At 41.2% G+C, this 20,208-nt stretch overlaps 1 protein-coding gene across 1 annotated transcript in view; it reads right to left on the reverse strand.

The window, feature by feature from the left end:
* Positions 1-16,764, reverse strand: part of LOC145877138 (NLR family CARD domain-containing protein 3-like) — a 28,597-nt gene extending 11,833 nt beyond the window's left edge. The window contains exons 1-2 of the mRNA XM_082972430.1: positions 14,929-16,764; positions 227-396 (exon numbers count right to left, since the gene is read on the reverse strand). Coding sequence (XP_082828556.1) covers positions 227-396; positions 14,929-16,764 — 2,006 coding nt within the window. The remainder of the gene's footprint in view (positions 1-226; positions 397-14,928) is intronic.
* Between the last annotated feature and the right edge of the window lie 3,444 nt (positions 16,765-20,208).

Consider the following 20,208-nt stretch of genomic DNA (forward strand, 5'->3'; position numbering starts at 1 on the left):
CACACACACACACACACACACACACACACACACACACACACACACACACACACACACAGGACAAATACACACACACACACACAGGACAAATACACACACACACACACAGGACAAATACACACACACACACACAACTTTGTCCAAGTGGTGGTCAGAATGTTTGTCTTAACTAGCCTGAAAAGTCAAACATGTCTGATATGAACATTGACATAAACCCTCTACATACTTGAGTTTCTCCAGTCTGCAGTGTGGATCCTCCAGTCCAGCAGAGAGCAGTCTGACTCCTGAGTCTCCTGGGTGATTGTAGCTCAGGTCCAGCTCTCTCAGGTGTGAGGGGTTTGACCTCAGAGCTGAGACCAGAGAAGCACAGCCTTCCTCTGTGACTAGACAGCCTGACAGCCTGCAAAGAGTCAAATCATATTAAAATCAAACTGCTATTCTTTGGTGGTGAAAATAGTGGCAGTATATTTCTTCAACATATTCAGATTCATCAGTGTCCTGAAACCTGCCATATCTATTCAGAAATTAATGTATCATATTATAAATTACAAATGATCAACGTTTTGCCTGCAGATAGAAACATGTATAGTACAAACATTTGAGTAGACTGACCAGACCAGTTTAAAAGCAGTATCAGTCAAAAGACAGACAGTGAGGTATCAGATTTAGATTGTATTGAGTATACAGTCCACACCATATCTATTTTGACAGTGAAGATAACATTTTAATTGGGGATAGGGGCCAGTATTGAGAATTTTGAAAAAAATATGTGCCCATTTTTAACTGCCTCCTACACCAACTCAGAAGCTAGAATATGCATATTATTGTTCAGGTTTGGATAGAAAACACTCTGAATTTTTATAAACTGTTTGAATGGTGTCTGTAAGTATAACAGAACTCATATGGCAGTCAAAACCCTGAGACAAATTCTGACAGGAAGTGGATACCTGATGTGTTGAATTACCTTTAAGCCTATGCCATTGAAACACACAGGGGCTTATTAATCTTTTGGCACTTCCTATTGCTTCCACTAGATGTCACCAGCCTTTACAAAGTGTTTTGAGTCTTTTACTGTGAGATCTGACCGAACAAGAGCCTTGGAACGGTGATGGCCGATTAGACTCTGGCGCGCGAGTTCATGTTGGGTACCCTCGTTCCAATACGTTTTAAAAGAGAATGCATTCGTCCGCCTTCAATTTTATTCATGTTCTGGTTGAAAAAGGCACTAATGATTTATGCTATACAACGTTTGACATGTTTGAACGAACGTAAATATTTTTTTTCACGTCTTTCATGAAGACAAGTCCAGCGGGCTTAGTTCATGTGCTAACGACACGGAGCTTTTTGGACATAAATAATGAGCTTGTTCGAACAAAACTACATTTGTTATGGACCTGGGATTCCTGGAAGTGACATCTGATGAAGAGAATCAAAGGTAATGGATTATTTACATAGTATTTTCGATTTTAGATCTCTCCAACATGGCGGTTAGTCTGTATCGCAAAGCGTATTTTTCTGGGCGCAGTGCTCAGATTATTGCAAAGTGTGATTTCCCAGTAAGGTTATTTTTAAATCTGGCAATCCGGTTGCGTTCAAGAGATGTAAATCTATAATTCTTTGAATGACAATATAATATTTTACCAATGTTTTCGAATAGTAATTATTTAATTTGTTGTGCTGATTGACTGGCGGTTATTGGAGGGAAAAGATTTCCTCAACATCAACGCCATAGTAAAACGCTGTTTTTGGATATAAATATGAACATGATAGAACAAAAAATGCATGTATTGTCTAACATAATGTCCTAGGAGTGTCATCTGATGGAGATTGTCAAACGTTAGTGCATAATTTTAGCTGGTTTTCTGCTTTTGGTGACGCCTGTCTTTGAAGTGACAAAACATTACACACAGCTATTTTCAATGTACTCTCCTAACATAATTTAACTTTATGCTTTCGCCGTAAAGCCTTTTTGAAATCGGACAACGTGGTTAGATTAAGGAGATGTTTATCTTTCAAAGGGTGTAAGATAGTTGTATGTTTGAGAAATTTGAATTATGACATTTAATTGTTTTCAAATTTGGCGCTCTTGATATTTCACCTGTTGTTGATAGGGTGTACCAGGGGTGGGACGCTTGCCCATAGAGGTTAAATGTGGCTCTAAACTCCAACATTTTGGATTTCAGATCAAATGTTTCATATGAGGTGACAGTATATAATGTCACCTTTTATATGAGGATATTTTCATACATATCTGTTTCACCATTTAGAAAAATAAAAGCACTTTATCTATCTAGTCCCCCTATACCTGTTAGGGCTATGGGGCAGTATTGACACGGCCGGATAAAAACGTACCCGATTTAATCTGGTTACTACTCCTGCCCAGTAACTAGAATATGCATATAATTATTGGCTTTGGATAGAAAACACCCTAAAGTTTCTAAAACTGTTTGAATGGTGTCTGTGTATAACAGAACTCAAATGGCAGGCCAAAACCTGAGAAGATTCCATGCAGGAAGTGGCCTGTCTGACAAGTTGTGTTTCATCTTGGCTCTTTTTATTGAAGACTGAGGATCTTTGCTCTAACGTGACACTTCCTACGGCTCCCATACGCTCTCAGAGCCTGGGAAAAAGCTGAACGATATCGATGCAGCCTCTGGCTGAAACACATTATCGCTTTTGGCAAATGGCCGATCAGAGGACAATGGGCTTAGGCGCGTGCCCGAGTCGACCCCATGCTTTATTTTCTTTCTTCTTTTTATCTAAACGCAGATTCCCGGTCGGAATATTATCGCTTTCTTATGAGAAAAATGGCATAAAAAATTGATTTTAAACAGCGGTTGACATGCTTCGAAGTACGGTAATGGAATATTTAGAATTTTTTTGTCACGAATTGCGCCATGCTCGTCACCCTTCTTTACCCTTTCGGATAGTGTCTTGAACGCACGAACAAAACGCCGCTGTTTGGATATAACTATGGATTATTTTGAACCAAACCAACATTTGTTATTGAAGTAGAAGTCCTGGGAGTGCATTCTGACGAAGACAGCAAAGGTAATAACATTTTTCTTATAGTAAATCTGTCTTTGGTGAGTGCTAAACTTGCTGGGTGTCTAAATAGCTAGCCCTGTGATGCCGGGCTATCTACTGAGAATATTGCAAAATGTGCTTTCACCGAAAAGCTATTTTAAAATTGGACATATCGAGTGCATAGAGGAGTTGTGTATCTATAATTCTTAAAATAATTGTTGTGCTTTTTGTGAACGTTTATCGTGAGTAATTTAGTAAATTCACCGGCAGTGTTCGGTGGGAATGCTAGTCACATGCTAGTCACATGCTAATGTAAAAAGCTGTTTTTTGATATAAATATGAACTTGATTGAACAAAACATGCATGTATTGTATAACATAATGTCCTAGGTTTGTCATCTGATGAAGATCATCAAAGGTTAGTGCTGCATTTAGCTGTGGTTTGGGTTTATGTGACATTATATGCTAGCTTGAAAAATGGGTGTCTGATTATTTCTGGCTGGGTACTCTGCTGACATAATCTAATGTTTTGCTTTCGTTGTAAAGCCTTTTTGAAATCGGACAGTGTGGTTAGATTAACGAGAGTCTTGTCTTTAAAATGGTGTAAAATAGTCATATGTTTGAGAAATTGAAGTTTTTGCATTTTTGAGGTTTTTGAATAACGCGCCACAGGATTACACTGGCTGTTACGTAGGTGGGACGATTTGGTGCCACCTGGCCTAGAGAGGTTAAAGAAGTCATATGTTTCCTGACCAATTCACTCATAGTGTATTAAATTAGTCAAAAGTTTAGTGTTTGGTCCCATATTCTTTGACTGCAACGACTACATCATGCTAACCTCTCACCATTACCAATAACAGAGGCTACAACAAAACATGCTAACCTCTCACCATTACCAATAACAGAGGCTACAACAAAACATGCTAACCTCTCACCATTACCAATAACAGAGGATACAACAAAACATGCTAACCTCTCACCATTACCAATAACAGAGGCTACAACAAAACATGCTAACCTCTCACCATTACCAATAACAGAGGCTACAACAACACATGCTAACCTCTCACCATTACCAATAACAGAGGCTACAACAAAACAAGCTAACCTCTCACCATTACCAATAACAGAGGCTACAACTAAACATGCTAACCTCTCACCATTACCAATAACAGAGGCTACAACAAAACATGCTAACCTCTCACCATTACCAATAACAGAGGCTACAACAAAACATGCTAACCTCTCACCATTACCAATAACAGAGGCTACAACAAAACATGCTAACCTCTCACCATTACCAATAACAGAGGATACAACAAAACATGCTAACCTCTCACCATTACCAATAACAGAGGCTACAACAAAACATGCTAACCTCTCACCATTACCAATAACAGAGGATACAACAAAACATGCTAACCTCTCACCATTACCAATAACAGAGGCTACAACTAAACATGCTAACCTCTCACCATTACCAATAACATAGGCTACAACAAAACATGCTAACCTCTCACCATTACCAATACAGAGACTACAACAAAACATGCTAACCTCTCACCATTACCAATAACAGAGGCTACAACAAAACATGCTAACCTCTCACCATTACCAATAACAGAGGATACAACAAAACATGCTAACCTCTCACCATTACCAATAACAGAGGCTACAACAAAACATGCTAATCTCTCACCATTACCAATAACAGAGGATTCAACAAAACATGCTAACCTCTCACCATTACCAATAGAGGCTACAACAAAACATGCTAACCTCTCACCATTACCAATAACAGAGGCTACAACAAAACATGCTAACCTCTCACCATTACCAATAACAGAGGATACAACAAAACATGCTAACCTCTCACCATTACCAATAACAGAGGCTACAACAAAACATGCTAACCTCTCACCATTAGCAATAACAGAGGCTACAACAACACATTCTAACCTCTCACCATTACCAATAACAGAGGCTACAACAAAACAAGCTAACCTCTCACCATTACCAATAACAGAGGCTACAACAAAACAAGCTAACCTCTCACCATTACCAATAACAGAGGGTACAACAAAACATGCTAACCTCTCACCATTACCAATAACAGAGACTACAACAAAACATGCTAACCTCTCACCATTACCAATACAGAGACTACAACAAAACATGCTAACCTCTCACCATTACCAATAACAGAGGATACAACAAAACATGCTAACCTCTCACCATTACCAATAACAGAGGGTACAACGAAACACTTGTTGACCAACTACAGGAATACTAACCTCAGAGTCTCCAGTCTGCAGTGGGGATTCTCCAGTCCAGCAGAGAGCAGCTCCACTCCTGAATCCTTCAGGTCATTGTTACTCAGGTCCAGCTCTCTCAGGTGTGAGGGGTTTGAACTGAGAACTGAGGCCAACACTTTACAGGATGTGTCTGTGAGTTTACAGCCAGTGAGTCTGCCAACACAGAAGAAATACAATGACAGACATTTTGTATTAAAATGACACGCTTAGCTTTCTCTGTTTACGCTGTTACCCGTTTACAAATAATGTGTTGGGTTTGACCACAGAGCTGAGACCAGAGGAGCACAGCCTTCCTCTGTGACTAGACAGCCTGACAGCCTGCAAAGAGTCAAATCATATTAAAATCACACTGCTATTCTTTGGTGGTGAAAATAGTGGCAGTATATTTCTTCAAAATATTCAGATACATCAGTGTCCTGAAACCTGCCATATCTACTCATACATTAAAGTATCATATTATAAATTACAAATTATCAAAGTTTTGCCTGCAGATAGAAACATGTATAGTACAAATATTTGAGTAGACTGACCAGACCAGTTTAAAAGCAGTATCAGTCAAAAGACAGACAGTGAGGTATCAGATTTAGATTGTATTGAGTATACAGTCCACACCATATCTATTTTGACAGTGAAGATAACATTTTAAATGTGGCTCTATACTCCAACATTTTGGATTTCAGATCAAATGTTTCATATGAGGTGACAGTATATAATGTCACCTTTTATTTGAGGATATTTTCATACATATCTGATTCACCATTTAGAAAAATGAAAGCACTTTATGCATCTAGTCCCCCTATTTAAAGAAGTCATATGTTTTCTGACCAATTCACTCATAGTGTATTAAATTAGTCAAAAGTTTAGTATTTGGTCCCATATTCTTTGACTGCAATGACTACATCAACCCTGGGACTGCCATGATTGAGAAAGATCATGAATAATAATGAGTGAGAGAGTTACAGAGGCTACAACAAAACATGCTAACCTCTCACCATTACCAATAACAGAGTCTACAACAAAACATGCTAACCTCTCACCATTACCAATAACAGAGGCTACAACAAAACATGCTAACCTCTCACCATTACCAATAACAGAGGCTACAACAAAACATGCTAACCTCTCACCATTACCAATAACAGAGGCTACAACAAAACATGCTAACCTCTCACCATTACCAATAACAGAGGCTACAACAAAACATGCTAACCTCTCACCATTACCAATAACAGTGGCTACAACAAAACATGCTAACCTCTCACCATTACCAATAACAGAGGATACAACAAAACATGCTAACCTCTCACCATTACCAATAACAGAGGCTACAACAAAACATGCTAACCTCTCACCATTACCAATAACAGAGGATACAACAAAACATGCTAACCTCTCACCATTACCAATAACAGAGGCTACAACTAAACATGCTAACCTCTCACCATTACCAATAACATAGGCTACAACAAAACATGCTAACCTCTCACCATTACCAATACAGAGACTACAACAAAACATGCTAACCTCTCACCATTACCAATAACAGAGGCTACAACAAAACATGCTAACCTCTCACCATTACCAATAACAGAGGCTACAACAAAACATGCTAACCTCTCACCATTACCAATAAGAGAGGATACAACAAAACATGCTAACCTCTCACCATTACCAATAACAGAGGATACAACAAAACATGCTAACCTCTCACCATTACCAATAACAGAGGCTACAACAAAACATGCTAACCTCTCACCATTACCAATAACAGAGGCTACAACAAAACATGCTAACCTCTCACCATTACCAATAACAGAGGCTACAACAAAACATGCTAACCTCTCACCATTACCAATAACAGAGGCTACAACAAAACATGCTAACCTCTCACCATTACCAATAACAGAGGATACAACAAAACAGCTAACCTCTCACCATTACCAATAACAGAGGATACAACAAAACATGCTAACCTCTCAACATTACCAATAACAGAGGCTACAACAAAACATGCTAACCTCTCATCATTACCAATAACAGAGGCTACAACAAAACATGCTAACCTCTCACCATTACCAATAGCAGAGGCTACAACAAAACATGCTAACCTCTCATCATTACCAATTTATTTATTTATTGCACCTTTATTTAACCAGGTAGGCAAGTTGAGAACAAGTTCTCATTTACAATTACGACCTGGCCAAGTTAAAGCAAAGCAGTTCGACACATATAACAACACAGAGTAACACATGGAGTTAAACAAATGTAACCCTCTCACCAGGCTTGAATATGACTCTGACAATATTAACATATGTAGAGTATCTCAGCAGCATGGGATGTTAGGTGAGAAGGACATCTCCAATAAGAATTCCTATTGTAAACTATCTAGGGTTATGACAATAGGGTATTAACTTCAGATGAAATGATTATAGGTTTCTGTTATTGAATCAGGATAAACCATCCCATGCATTAAATTAAAACAATTAATGACTCCACCAAGGCAACATACATAATGTTCCATATGTGTATTAAAACATTTTCAAACACAAATACATGTTCAGACACAACATCAAAAGAAAAAAATAATAATAATAAACCCCAATGAGTCGTGCACAACCCGTGTCCAAATTAAGCACCTCACATTGTGGTTACTCACGACTTGGTAGATATTCCCTCAGCGAAGTATGGCAGTTCCATGCAGGTTTCCTCACAAAGTCCAAGGCAGCACAGCTACCCATGCAGACAGTACTCCTTAGTAACCGATATCCCCATGGCAACACGAACTCGTTAAGCTTCCCAAGCAATTATCTCCCGGTGTCACACGATGCTAGGCTAACCTCTAGGCTGGCTAATACCTCCACGACGAGACGGTAGCTTCAGTCTTTACTAAGTTTTAACAAAATTATAACAACTCTTTTATTAAATAAAACATGTATTTCCCTTCATGTCTTAGTAGCTATGGGTTTTGTTGTAGTTCTGTCGTCTTCTTTTATAATTTTTCTTCACCAACCGTCCTGAGGTAAAACGTCCATCCTTTCATCAACGTCTTTTTCCCTCCCGTTAACCAGGTCAACTCCCATTGGCCACAACTTAACAAGCGACCTTATTGGTCAAAACGTAAACTTCAAAGTAAAACAAACTATTCATCAACTTCCGGTTTGGAGCGAGCAGTCGCACCACGCTTCGCTCCACAGGTAATATTCCACTTCGCTACATTACAACGGCTTGATTTGTTTGATCTGAGCAATTCTTCTTAGCTAGCTACATAGCCGTCTTTGTATCAAAGATAATTGTGTAGTTTAGAGTAACTGAGTAATTATCGAGGCTAGCTATCTTCGTCCTCCTAACGTAGTCAACACTGCTAGCTGCTAACTAGCTAGTCATCACTGTTAGCTGGCCAACTTCTACCGACTAGCAGCACCGCAGAAACTATTACATTACAACGCAACGACTTGATTAGTGTGGTGTTAGTGTTAGTTAGCCAGCTACATAGTTGTCTGTGCTGTCTCTGTATCTAAGATAATTGTGTAGTTTGAGTTTGAGTATTATGGAGGTGTGCTAGCCAGCCGCGACGCGGCGCCAGACTTACTCAACACACCTAGTCATCATTAACCCACTGCCAGATAGCCATCCGTTACCGACTAGCAGCGCTGTAGTTACTAATACTTCACAACGGAACGATTTGACTAGTGCAGTGTTACCTAGCTAGCTACCTAGTTGTCTTTGTCATAGCTTGATAATTGTTAATTGATAATTGTTAGCTAGCCAGCCATCGAGGTTAGCTAGCCAGCTATTTCCGTCCCCCGCGACGCCATTTTTCCTAACCTAGCCAACTATTACCGACGAGCAGCATTGTTGAAACTAAATACACTACAAGGAACGTCTTGATTAGTGTTATGTTAGCTAGCTAGCTACAAAGTTGCTTTGTATCATGACAAGGTGTAGTACTGAAACTACCGAGGTTACCTAGCCAGCTACACGTTCAAAGTCAACAACGCAGCCACTGCTAGCTAGCCTACTCCACCAGCCAGCAGTACTGTATCATTTTAGTCAATAACATTTTTGCAACGTAAGCTTAACTTCCTGAACATTCGAGACGTGTAGTCCACTTGTCACTCCAATCTCATTTGCATTAGCGTAGCCTCTTCTGTAGCTTGTCTACTATGTGTCTGCCTATCCCTGTTCTCTCTCCTCTGCACAGGCCATACAAACGCTCCACACCGCGTGGCCGCTGCCGCTCTAACCTGGTGGTCCCAGCGCGCACGACCCACGTGGAGTTCCAGGTCTCCGGCAGCCTCTGGAACTGCCGGTCTGCGGCCAACAAGGCTGAGTTCATCTCAGCCTATGCTACCCTCCAGTCCCTAGACTTCCTGGCGCTGACGGAAACATGGATCACCACAGATAACACTGCTACTCCTACTGCTCTCTCCTCGTCTGACTACGTGTTCTCGCATACCCCTAGAGCATCGAGCCAGCGGGGTGGTGGCACTGGAATCCTCATCTCTCCCAAGTGGACATTCTCTCTTTCTCCCCTGACCCATCTGTCTATCTCCTCATTTGAATTCCATGCTGTCACAGTTACCAGCCCTTTCAAGCTTAACATCCTTATCATTTATCGCCCTCCAGGTTCCCTTGGAGAGTTCATCAATGAGCTTGACGCCTTGATAAGTTCCTTTCCTGAGGATGGCTCACCTCTCACAGTTCTGGGTGACTTTAACCTCCCCACGTCTACCTTCGACTCATTCCTCTCTGCCTCCTTCTTTCCACTCCTCTCCTCTTTCGACCTCACCCTCTCACCTTCCCCCCCTACTCACAAGGCAGGCAATACGCTTGACCTCATCTTTACTAGATGCTGTTCTTCCACTAATCTCATTGCAACTCCCCTCCAAGTCTCCGACCACTACCTTGTATCCTTTTCCCTCTCGCTCTCATCCAACACTTCTCACTCTCCCCCTACTCGGATGGTATTGCGCCGTCCCAACCTTCGCTCTCTCTCTCCCGCTACTCTCTCCTCTTCCATCCTATCATCTCTTCCCTCTGCTCAAACCTTCTCCAACCTATCTCCTGATTCTGCCTCCTCAACCCTCCTCTCCTCCCTCTCTGCATCCTTTGATTTCCTCTGTCCCCTATCCTCCAGGCCGGCTCGGTCCTCCCCTCCTGCTCCGTGGCTCGACGACTCACTGCGAGCTCACAGAACAGGGCTCCGGGCAGCCGAGCGGAAATGGAGGAAAACTCGCCTCCCTGCGGACCTGGCATCCTTTCACTCCCTCCTCTCTACATTTTCCTCTTCTGTCTCTGCTGCTAAAGCCACTTTCTACCACTCTAAACTCCAAGCATCTGCCTCTAACCCTAGGAAGCTCTTTGCTACCTTCTCCTCCCTCCTGAATCCTCCTCCCCCTCCCCCCCCCCCCTCCTCCCTCTCTGCGGATGACTTCGTCAACCATTTTGAAAAGAAGGTTGACGACATCCGATCCTCGTTTGCTAAGTCAAACGACACTGCTGGTCCTGCTCACACTGCCCTACCCTGTGCTTTGACCTCTTTCTCCCCTCTCTCTCCAGATGAAATCTCGCGTCTTGTGACGGCCGGCCGCCCAACAACCTGCCCACTTGACCCTATCCCCTCCTCTCTTCTCCAGACCATTTCCGGAGACCTTCTCCCCTACCTCACCTCGCTCATCAACGCATCCTTGACCGCTGGCTACGTCCCTTCCGTCTTCAAGAGAGCGAGAGTTGCACCCCTTCTGAAAAAACCTACACTCGATCCCTCCGATGTCAACAACTACAGGCCAGTATCCCTTTTTTCCTTTCTCTCCAAAACTCTTGAACGCGCCGTGCTTGGCCAGCTCTCTTGCTATCTCTCTCAGAATGACCTTCTTGATCTTAATCAGTCAGGTTTCAAGACTGGGCATTCAACTGAGACTGCTCTTCTCTGTGTCACGGAGGCTCTCCGCACTGCTAAAGCTAACTCTCTCTCCTCTGCTCTCATCCTTCTAGACCTATCTGCTGCCTTTGATACCGTGAACCATCAGATCCTCCTCTCCACCCTCTCCGAGCTGGGCATCTCCGGCACCGCGCACGCTTGGATTGCGTCCTACCTGACAGGTCGCTCCTACCAGGTGGCGTGGCGAGAATCTGTCTCCGCACCACGTGCTCTCACCACTGGTGTCCCCCAGGGCTCTGTTCTTGGCCCACTCCTATTCTCGCTATAAACCAAGTCACTTGGCTCTGTCATATCCTCACATGGTCTCTCATATCATTGCTATGCAGATGACACACAATTCATCTTCTCCTTTCCCCCTTCTGACAACCAGGTGGCGAATCGCATCTCTGCATGTCTGGCAGACATATCAGTGTGGATGACGGATCACCACCTCAAGCTGAACCTCGGCAAGACGGAGCTGCTCTTCCTCCCGGGGAAGGACTGCCCGTTCCATGATCTCGCCATCACGGTTGACAACTCCCTTGTGTCCTCCTCCCAGAGTGCTAAGAGCCTTGGCGTGACCCTGGACAACACCCTGTCGTTCTCCACCAACATCAAGGCGGTGACCCGATCCTGTAGGTTCATGCTCTACAACATTCGCAGAGTACGACCCTGCCTCACACAGGAAGCGGCGCAGGTCCTAATCCAGGCACTTGTCATCTCCCGTCTGGATTACTGCAACTCGCTGTTGGCTGGGCTCCCTGCCTGTGCCATTAAACCCCTACAACTCATCCAGAACGCCGCAGCCCGTCTGGTGTTCAACCTTCCCAAGTTCTCTCACGTCACCCCGCTCCTCCGCTCTCTCCACTGGCTTCCAGTCGAAGCTCGCATCCGCTACAAGACCATGGTGCTTGCCTACGGAGCTGTGAGGGGAACGGCACCTCCGTACCTTCAGGCTCTGATCAGGCCCTACACCCAAACAAGGGCACTCCGTTCATCCACCTCTGGCCTGCTCGCCTCCCTACCTCTGAGGAAGCACAGTTCCCGCTCAGCCCAGTCAAAACTGTTCGCTGCTCTGGCACCCCAATGGTGGAACAAGCTCCCTCACGACGCCAGGACAGCGGAGTCAATCACCACCTTCCGGAGACACCTGAAACCCCACCTCTTCAAGGAATACCTGGGATAGGATAAAGTAATCCTTCTAACCCCCCCCTTAAAAGATTTAGATGCACTATTGTAAAGTGGTTGTTCCACTGGATATTATAGGTGAATGCACCAATTTGTAAGTCGCTCTGGATAAGAGCGTCTGCTAAATGACTAAAATGTAAATGTAAATGTATTCACTTATACATTAAATAAATATTTCTTCAAAAAGCATAATGCATTAACAACATTACAGTTTAGGAGCAATTCAATCATCTTTTAAATATAATACCAATTAATTATAACAAATATACTCAATACTTGGTTCAAACAAGGGTATTACACAAACATACAGTCAATAATACAGTAGAAAAATAAGTCTATATACAATGTGAGCAAATGAAGTGAAATAAGGGAGGTAAAGGCAAAAAAAGGCCATGGTGGCAAAGTAAATACAATATAGCAAGTAAAACACTGGAATGGTAGATATGCAGTGGAAGAAAGTGCAAAGTAGAAATAATGGGGAGCAAAGGAGCTAAATAAATAAATACAGTAGGGGAAGAGGTAGTTGGGCTAAATTATAGATGGGCTATGTACAGGTGCAGTAATCTGTGAGCTGCTCTGACAGCTGGTGCTTAAAGCTAGTGAGGGAGATAAGTGTTTCCAGTTTTAGAGATTTTTGTAGTTCGTTCCAGTCATTGGCAGCAGAGAACTGGAAGAAGAGGCGGCCGAAGGAGGAATTGGCTTTGGGGGTGACCAGGGAGATATACCTGCTGGAGCGCGTGCTACAGGTGGGTGCTGCTATGATGACCAGTGAGCGGAGATAAGGGGGGACTTTACCTAGCAGGGTCTTGTAGATGACCTGGAGCCAGTGGGTTTGGCGACGAGTATGAAGCGAGGGCCAGACAACGAGAGCGTACAGGTTGCAGTGGTGGGTAGTACTGTATATGGGGATTTGGTGACAAAACGGATGGCACTGTGATAGACTGCATTCAATGTATTGAGTAGGGTATTGGAGGCTATTTTGTAAATGACATCGCCGAAGTCGAGGATCGGTAGGATGGTCAGTTTTATAAGGGTATGTTTGGCAGCATGAGTGAAGGATGCTATGTTGCGAAATAGGAAGCCAATTCTAGATTTAACTTTGGATTGGAGATGCTTATAGTGAGTCTGGAAGGAGAGTTTACAGTCTAACCAGACACCTAGGTATTTGTAGGTGTCCACATATTCTAAGTCAGAAGCATCCAGAGTAGTGATGCTGGACGGGCGGGCAGGTGCAGGCAGCGATCGGTTGAAGAGCATGCATTTAGTTTTACTTGTAGTTAAGAGCAGTTGGAGGCCACGGAAGGAGAGGTGTATGGCATTGAAGCTCGTCTGGAGGTTAGTTAACACAGTGTCCAAAGAAGGGCCAGAAGTATACAGAATAACACCAATAACAGAGAGGGTCTGATCTTTGTGCCTCTGTAACTTTCTCATTCATCATCATTCACGATTCATTCATGATTATTCATAATCATGGTAGCATCCACATGAATGTAGAAGTGTTCAGAAACATATTCTATTCTTACTGACAATACAAGTGAAGTGACTCCAAAATGACAGGACGTTATTAACCATTCAGTTTCTATTAGGAAAAACATCATCCAAAACACAACCAAGACAAACTGCAAATGAATTCAACAAGTTTGTAGAATCACAAGCTTGATGTAATCACTGCAGGCATGGAATATGGTACAACTACTAAACTTATGACTACTTTAATACAATATAAGTGAATTTGTCCAAATAATTAAGCCTTATTCAAATGGGAGAACTACGTACAGAAAGTGCTTTAATTTCTAAACGGTAAAACAGATATGCATGAAAATACCCTCAAATAAAAGGTGACATTATGTAAGGTCACCTAATATGAAACATCTCAAATCCAAAATGCTGGAGCATAGCACCACATTTAAAACTGTAAGCTTCACTGTCCAAACACATATGGTGTGGACTATGTGTGTCTGGTAAACACATGTGGATCTGGTGAACAGTTACCACTTGTTGACCAACGAAAGGAATACTGACCTCAGAGTCTTCAGTCTGCAGTGTTGATCCTCCAGTCCAGCAGAGAGCAGCTCCACTCCTGAATCCTTCAGGTCATTGTTACTCAGGTCCAGCTCTCTCAGGTGTGAGGGGTTTGACTCCAGAGCTGAGACCAGAGAAGCACAGCCTTCCTCTGTGACTCCACAGCCTGACAGCCTGCAAAGAGATCATCATGACTTCACAAACACACTGTTAATTTAACACCAGTAGTATAGAAGGACAGCGGTAGATGCATTAGGTTTATTCTCTCAAACAACATATAGATTCATCTTCCGTCTCCTAGAATTGTATGGTCCTATTGTTATACTAGATTGAATATCTGATTCAATATGTTATTCAAAATAATATTATACACATATTATAATACATATTTTTCACTAAACATAATATTTCTTCCTGATGATTAGATTTTATATGTCATTTTATTTACTCACAGAGCAGCTCTGGAGGCTTTGACCACTGGCAGCAGCCTCAGAAGACCTTCCTCTGATCTGGAGTATTTCTTCAGGTCAAACACATCCAGCTCCTTTTCTGAAGTCAGCAACACAAAGACCAGAGCTGACCACTGTGCAGGTGACAGGTTGGGTTCTGAGAGACTTCCTGATCTCAGGTAGCTTTGGATCTCCTCCACTAGAGAATGGTCATTCAGTTCATTCAGACAGTGGAACAGATTGATGCTCCTCTCTGGAGAGGGATTCTCCCTGATCTTCTCCTTGATGTAGTTCACTGTGTCTTCATGGCTCTGTGAGCTGCTTCTTGTCTTTGTCAGTAGACCTCGTAAGTGCTTCTGATTGGACTCCAGTGAGAGTCCCAGAAGGAAGCGGAGGAAAAGGTCCAGGTTTCCCATCTCACTTTGTAAGGCTTTATCCACAGCACTCTTGTAGACAGTAACTTCAGACTTGTCTCTGTACAGCAGAGAAAAGATGCTGGACTTTGTTTGCTGTTTGTCCATGAGATTCTCATTGTTGTTGATGAATGAGAGGAACACATACACAGCAGCCAGAAACTCCTGAATGCTCAGATGAACAAAGAAGTACACCTTGTCTTGGTACAGAACACATTCCTCTTTAAAGATCTGTGTGCACAATCCTGAGTACACAGAGGCTTCATTGACATCAATGCCAGCCTCTTTCAGGTCTTCTTCATAGAAAATCAGATTGCCATTCACAAGCTGTTGAAAAGCCAGTTTTCCCAGTGACAGAATGCTGTCTTTATTCCAGTGTGGACCTGTCTCTTCTTCCCCAAGATACTTTTCATCCTTCTGTTTGGTATGAAACACCACAAGGTGTGTGTACATCTCAGTCAGAGTCTTGGGCATCTCTTCTCTCTTATGTTTCAGCATGTGTTCGAGGACTGTTGCAGAAATCCAACAGAAGACTGGAATGTGGCACATGATGTGGAGGCTCCTTGATGTCTTTATGTGTGAGATGATTCTGCTGGCCAGGTCCTCATCACTGAATCTCTTTCTGAAGTACTCCTCCTTCTGTGGGTCATTGAACCCTCGTACCTCTGTCACCTGGTCAACACACCCTGAAGGGATCCTATTGGCTGCTGCAGGTCGGGTAGTTATCCAGAGGAGAGCAGAGGGAAGCAGATTTCCCTTGATGAGATTTGTCAGCAGAACATCTACTGAGGTTGACTCTGTGACGTCACAACAGATCTTGTTCTTCTGGAAGTCTAGGGGCAGTCGGCACTCATCCAGACCATCAAAGATGAACAGAACTTTGTACTTGCCGTAGTTGGAGATTCTTGATTGTTTGGTTTCCATTGAGAAGTGATTGAGAAGTTCAATCAAAGTGTTTTTGTCCCCTTTCATCAAATTCAGCTCCCGGAAAGGGAATGAAAACACAAATTGGACATCCTGATTTGCTTTTCCTTCAGCCCAGTCCAGAATGAACTTCTGGACAGAGACTGTTTTTCCAATGCCAGCGACTCCCTTTGTCAGCACAGTTCTGATAAGTTTGTCTTGTCCAGTTAAGGGTTTGAAGATGTCGTTACATTTGATTGCAGTCTCTGGTCTTGCTTGTTTCCTGGTTGTTGTCTCAATCTGTCTCAGCTCATGTTCATTATTGACCTCTCCTGTTCCTCCCTCTGTGATGTAGAGCTCTGTGTAGATCTTATTGAGAAGTGTTGGGTTTCCTTGTTTAGCGATCCCCTCAAATACACATTGGAACTTCTTCTTTAGATTAGATTTGAGTTCACGTTGGCAAATCACAGCAAGCTCATCTGAATGAAGAAATACCACAGAGGATATTAATATTACGTCTGTTTTCATGCCTACAGTATTGTAGGACTGTTATAAAGTTTAAATTATAATAATTTCTTCTCTTAACTGATTGTATAAATGTTTCCATTATGTTATTATTGGTATTATTGATGATATTATTAGTGTTGTCCCTCCCTCCTCTCTCTCTCTCTTTCCCTCTCTAATTGTCTCTCTGTCCTCTGTCTCTCCTCTTCTCTCTCTCTAAATTAATCACCACAACACATCCCTGCTGCTACTTGATGAGGTCACAAGGTGTTGCGTTAAGGCTGCTACAATATCATTGTGTTTCACAGCTACTTTAGCTACAGCTTTTAAATGTTATAAAACATCATTCAACATGAGGCAGACAGATCTTACATTTCTCCAGTATGTCAGCAAGCTCCTTCTGGTTCATTTTCCTCAGGACGTGCAGTGTGATCTTCAGAGCTCCCTCTCTGGCACTGCTCTCCTGCTTCTCATCTTCAGCATCCACCACTTCCTCATCCTGCTTCTGACTCTCAAAGCCTTCTGGGAGTTCTGGACTAAGAATCCTCTTGAACATCTTCAGCTCGTTCTTCACAAATGTCATCATTTTCTCTTCAAGCATCTGAAATAAATAAAGTAAATAAGTTAAGCAAGAGAAGAAATGCTTTCTCATTAACACAATAATGAATAATTGACAGATAAACTTTACTTGAGGTAAACAAAAACAAATGTACATAACAGGACCACATACACTGAATATAGAGTCCAGGTCTGTTTGATGACTCTGGGAAGACTGACCACTGAGAATCTCTGACTCTGATCTCTCCTGTTGGTTTCTGTGGACAAAACATGAGATTACATCTCCTCAACCAGGGAGTACACACACACACACACACACACACACACACACACACACACACACACACACACACACACACGCAGGGAGGGAATGTTGTGTTGAATTAATATTGTTTTAGGACTATGAAAATGGACTAAAGTATTAGCCTATGGATTATGAAAACAACAAAAAGAAATGTGAAAATGTGAGAGGAGAAATGACTAGAGACAGTGTTGTTTAACTCACTGACCATGACCCATGAGTTCTTCTTACCTTTGTTCAGTAGAAACGTCTCCCTCTCTAAAGAATATAGGAGGCTCCATAGACTTGTCACTCTTCATGGACACACAGCTGGGAACAGGGGAGGCTGGTCTCTCCTGCTTGATTGGTCTTCAACACAACAGAGACAAACATTACATCTCTCATCTACTCTGATCTCAGATGGGGAAACATAAGAAGAGTTCCAAAACGCTACATATCTCTTTACAGAAATGAGCTTTTATTGTTTAAAGAAATTATGTATTAATTATTACATCTCTCACAGACAAGGATTTGTTTAAAATCTATCACTTGATGGTTTCATTGCAGAGAGACAAAAATCATGTTTTTTTATGCAAAATGCTATATATCTCCCTCACTCTCAAATGTGACCGACCGGCTCAATTTGGTAATTAACTGAATAACTACATATATAGTGTTTTTGGTTTATGTAAGTTTAATTGTTTGTTATGCTATAAATTGTTTTTTTATGGTTGTAAGTGATAAAATTAACAAGAACATGGTATATTTTTCAATTCTCAGTAATTACTACTTTAGTAAGGAATAACACATTTTTTCAGTACTACTGCAGTTGCTAAATAATTCCAATAGATGGGAACATAAGACCACAATGACATTTCAGAATATTAGTTTAGTTTTCTCCCTGGATACACCACCACTCCCCACGCTTCCTGCAGAACCCCTGCAGTACCTCCGCAGACCCCGGATTGAGAACCCCTGATTTAGCAGATGCTCTTATCCAGAGAGATTTACAGTAAGTGCATTCACCTTATTAAGATAGATATTTATTTAGGAAATAAACTTAATGAATTATTCATAAAATTGTTATCTCACCTCTTAGCTTTGGTGTTATGTCCCCCAGAGAGATGCATTTTGGAGGCAGGGCCCCTCTCCTCTCTCTCCACAGAGAGATGCATTTTAGAGGCAGGGCCCCCCTCCTCTCTGTCCCCAGAGAGACTCATTTTAGAGGCAGGGCCCCCCTCCTTCCTCTCCCCAGAGAGACTCATTTTAGAGGCAGGGCCCCCCTCCTCTCTCTCCCCAGAGAGACTCATTTTAGAGCACTGACCCCTGTAAACAGAGATCCAGCATGTTGGTTGTGGTTAACACAGTGACAACTAGTTCTTGACTGTCAATTGTTCTCATGTATTCATTATTTCTTAGAGAAATAAAACATTTACTAACAGACACATAGAAACAGTCAGGTGATTTAATGCATCACATGAACATGTAGTTGTGAGATTTCATCTTCATGGTAACTGTCAATAATAATAATAAGTCACTGTTTGTTAAGGTAGTAATAGACAGAACAACAACAATAACAATAATAATAATAATAATAACAATAATAATAAGTCACTGTTTGTTAGTTATAGACAGAACAACAATAATAATAATAATAATAATAAGTCACTGTTTGTTAAGGTAGTTATAGACAGTACAGCAACAATAATAATAATAATAATAATAAGTCACTGTTTGTTAAGGTAGTTATAGACAGAACAACAACAATAATAATAATAATAATAATAATAATAAGTCAGTTTGTTAAGGTAGTTATAGACAGTACAACAACAATAATAATAATAATAATAAATCTCTGTTTGTTAAGGTAGTTATAGACAGTACAGAAACAATAATAATAATAATAATAACAATAACAATAATAATAATAAGTCAGTTTGTTAAGGTAGTTATAGACAGTACAGCAACAATAATAACAATAATAATAATAAGTCAATGTTTGTTAAGGTAGTTATAGACAGTACAGCAACAACAATAATAATAATAATAATAAGTCACTGTTTGTTAAGGTAGTTATAGACAGTACAGCAACAACAATAATAATAATAATAATAAGTCACTGTTTGTTAAGGTAGTTATAGACAGTACAGCAACAATTATAATAATAATAATAATAAGTCACTGTTTGTTAAGGTAGTTATAGACAGTACAGCAACAACAATAATAATAATAATAATAAGTCACTGTTTGTTAAGGTAGTTATAGACAGTACAGCAACAACAATAATAATAATAATAATAAGTCACTGTTTGTTAAGGTAGTTATAGACAGTACAACAACAATAATAATAATAATAATAATAATAATAATAATAATAATAATAAATCTCTGTTTGTTAAGGTAGTTATAGACAGTACAGCAACAACAATAATAATAATAATAATAAGTCACTGTTTGTTAAGGTAGTTATAGACAGTACAGCAACAAGAATAATAATAATAATAATAATAATAAGTCACTGTTTGTTAAGGTAGTTATAGACAGAACAACAACAATAATAATAATAATAATAATAATAATAATAATAAGTCACTGTTTGTTAAGGTAGTTATAGACAGTACAGCAACACA

The sequence above is a fragment of the Salmo salar genome, unplaced genomic scaffold (assembly GCF_965601325.2).
Source record: "Salmo salar unplaced genomic scaffold, fSalSal1 ptg000691l, whole genome shotgun sequence".
Classification (NCBI taxonomy): domain Eukaryota; kingdom Metazoa; phylum Chordata; class Actinopteri; order Salmoniformes; family Salmonidae; genus Salmo; species Salmo salar.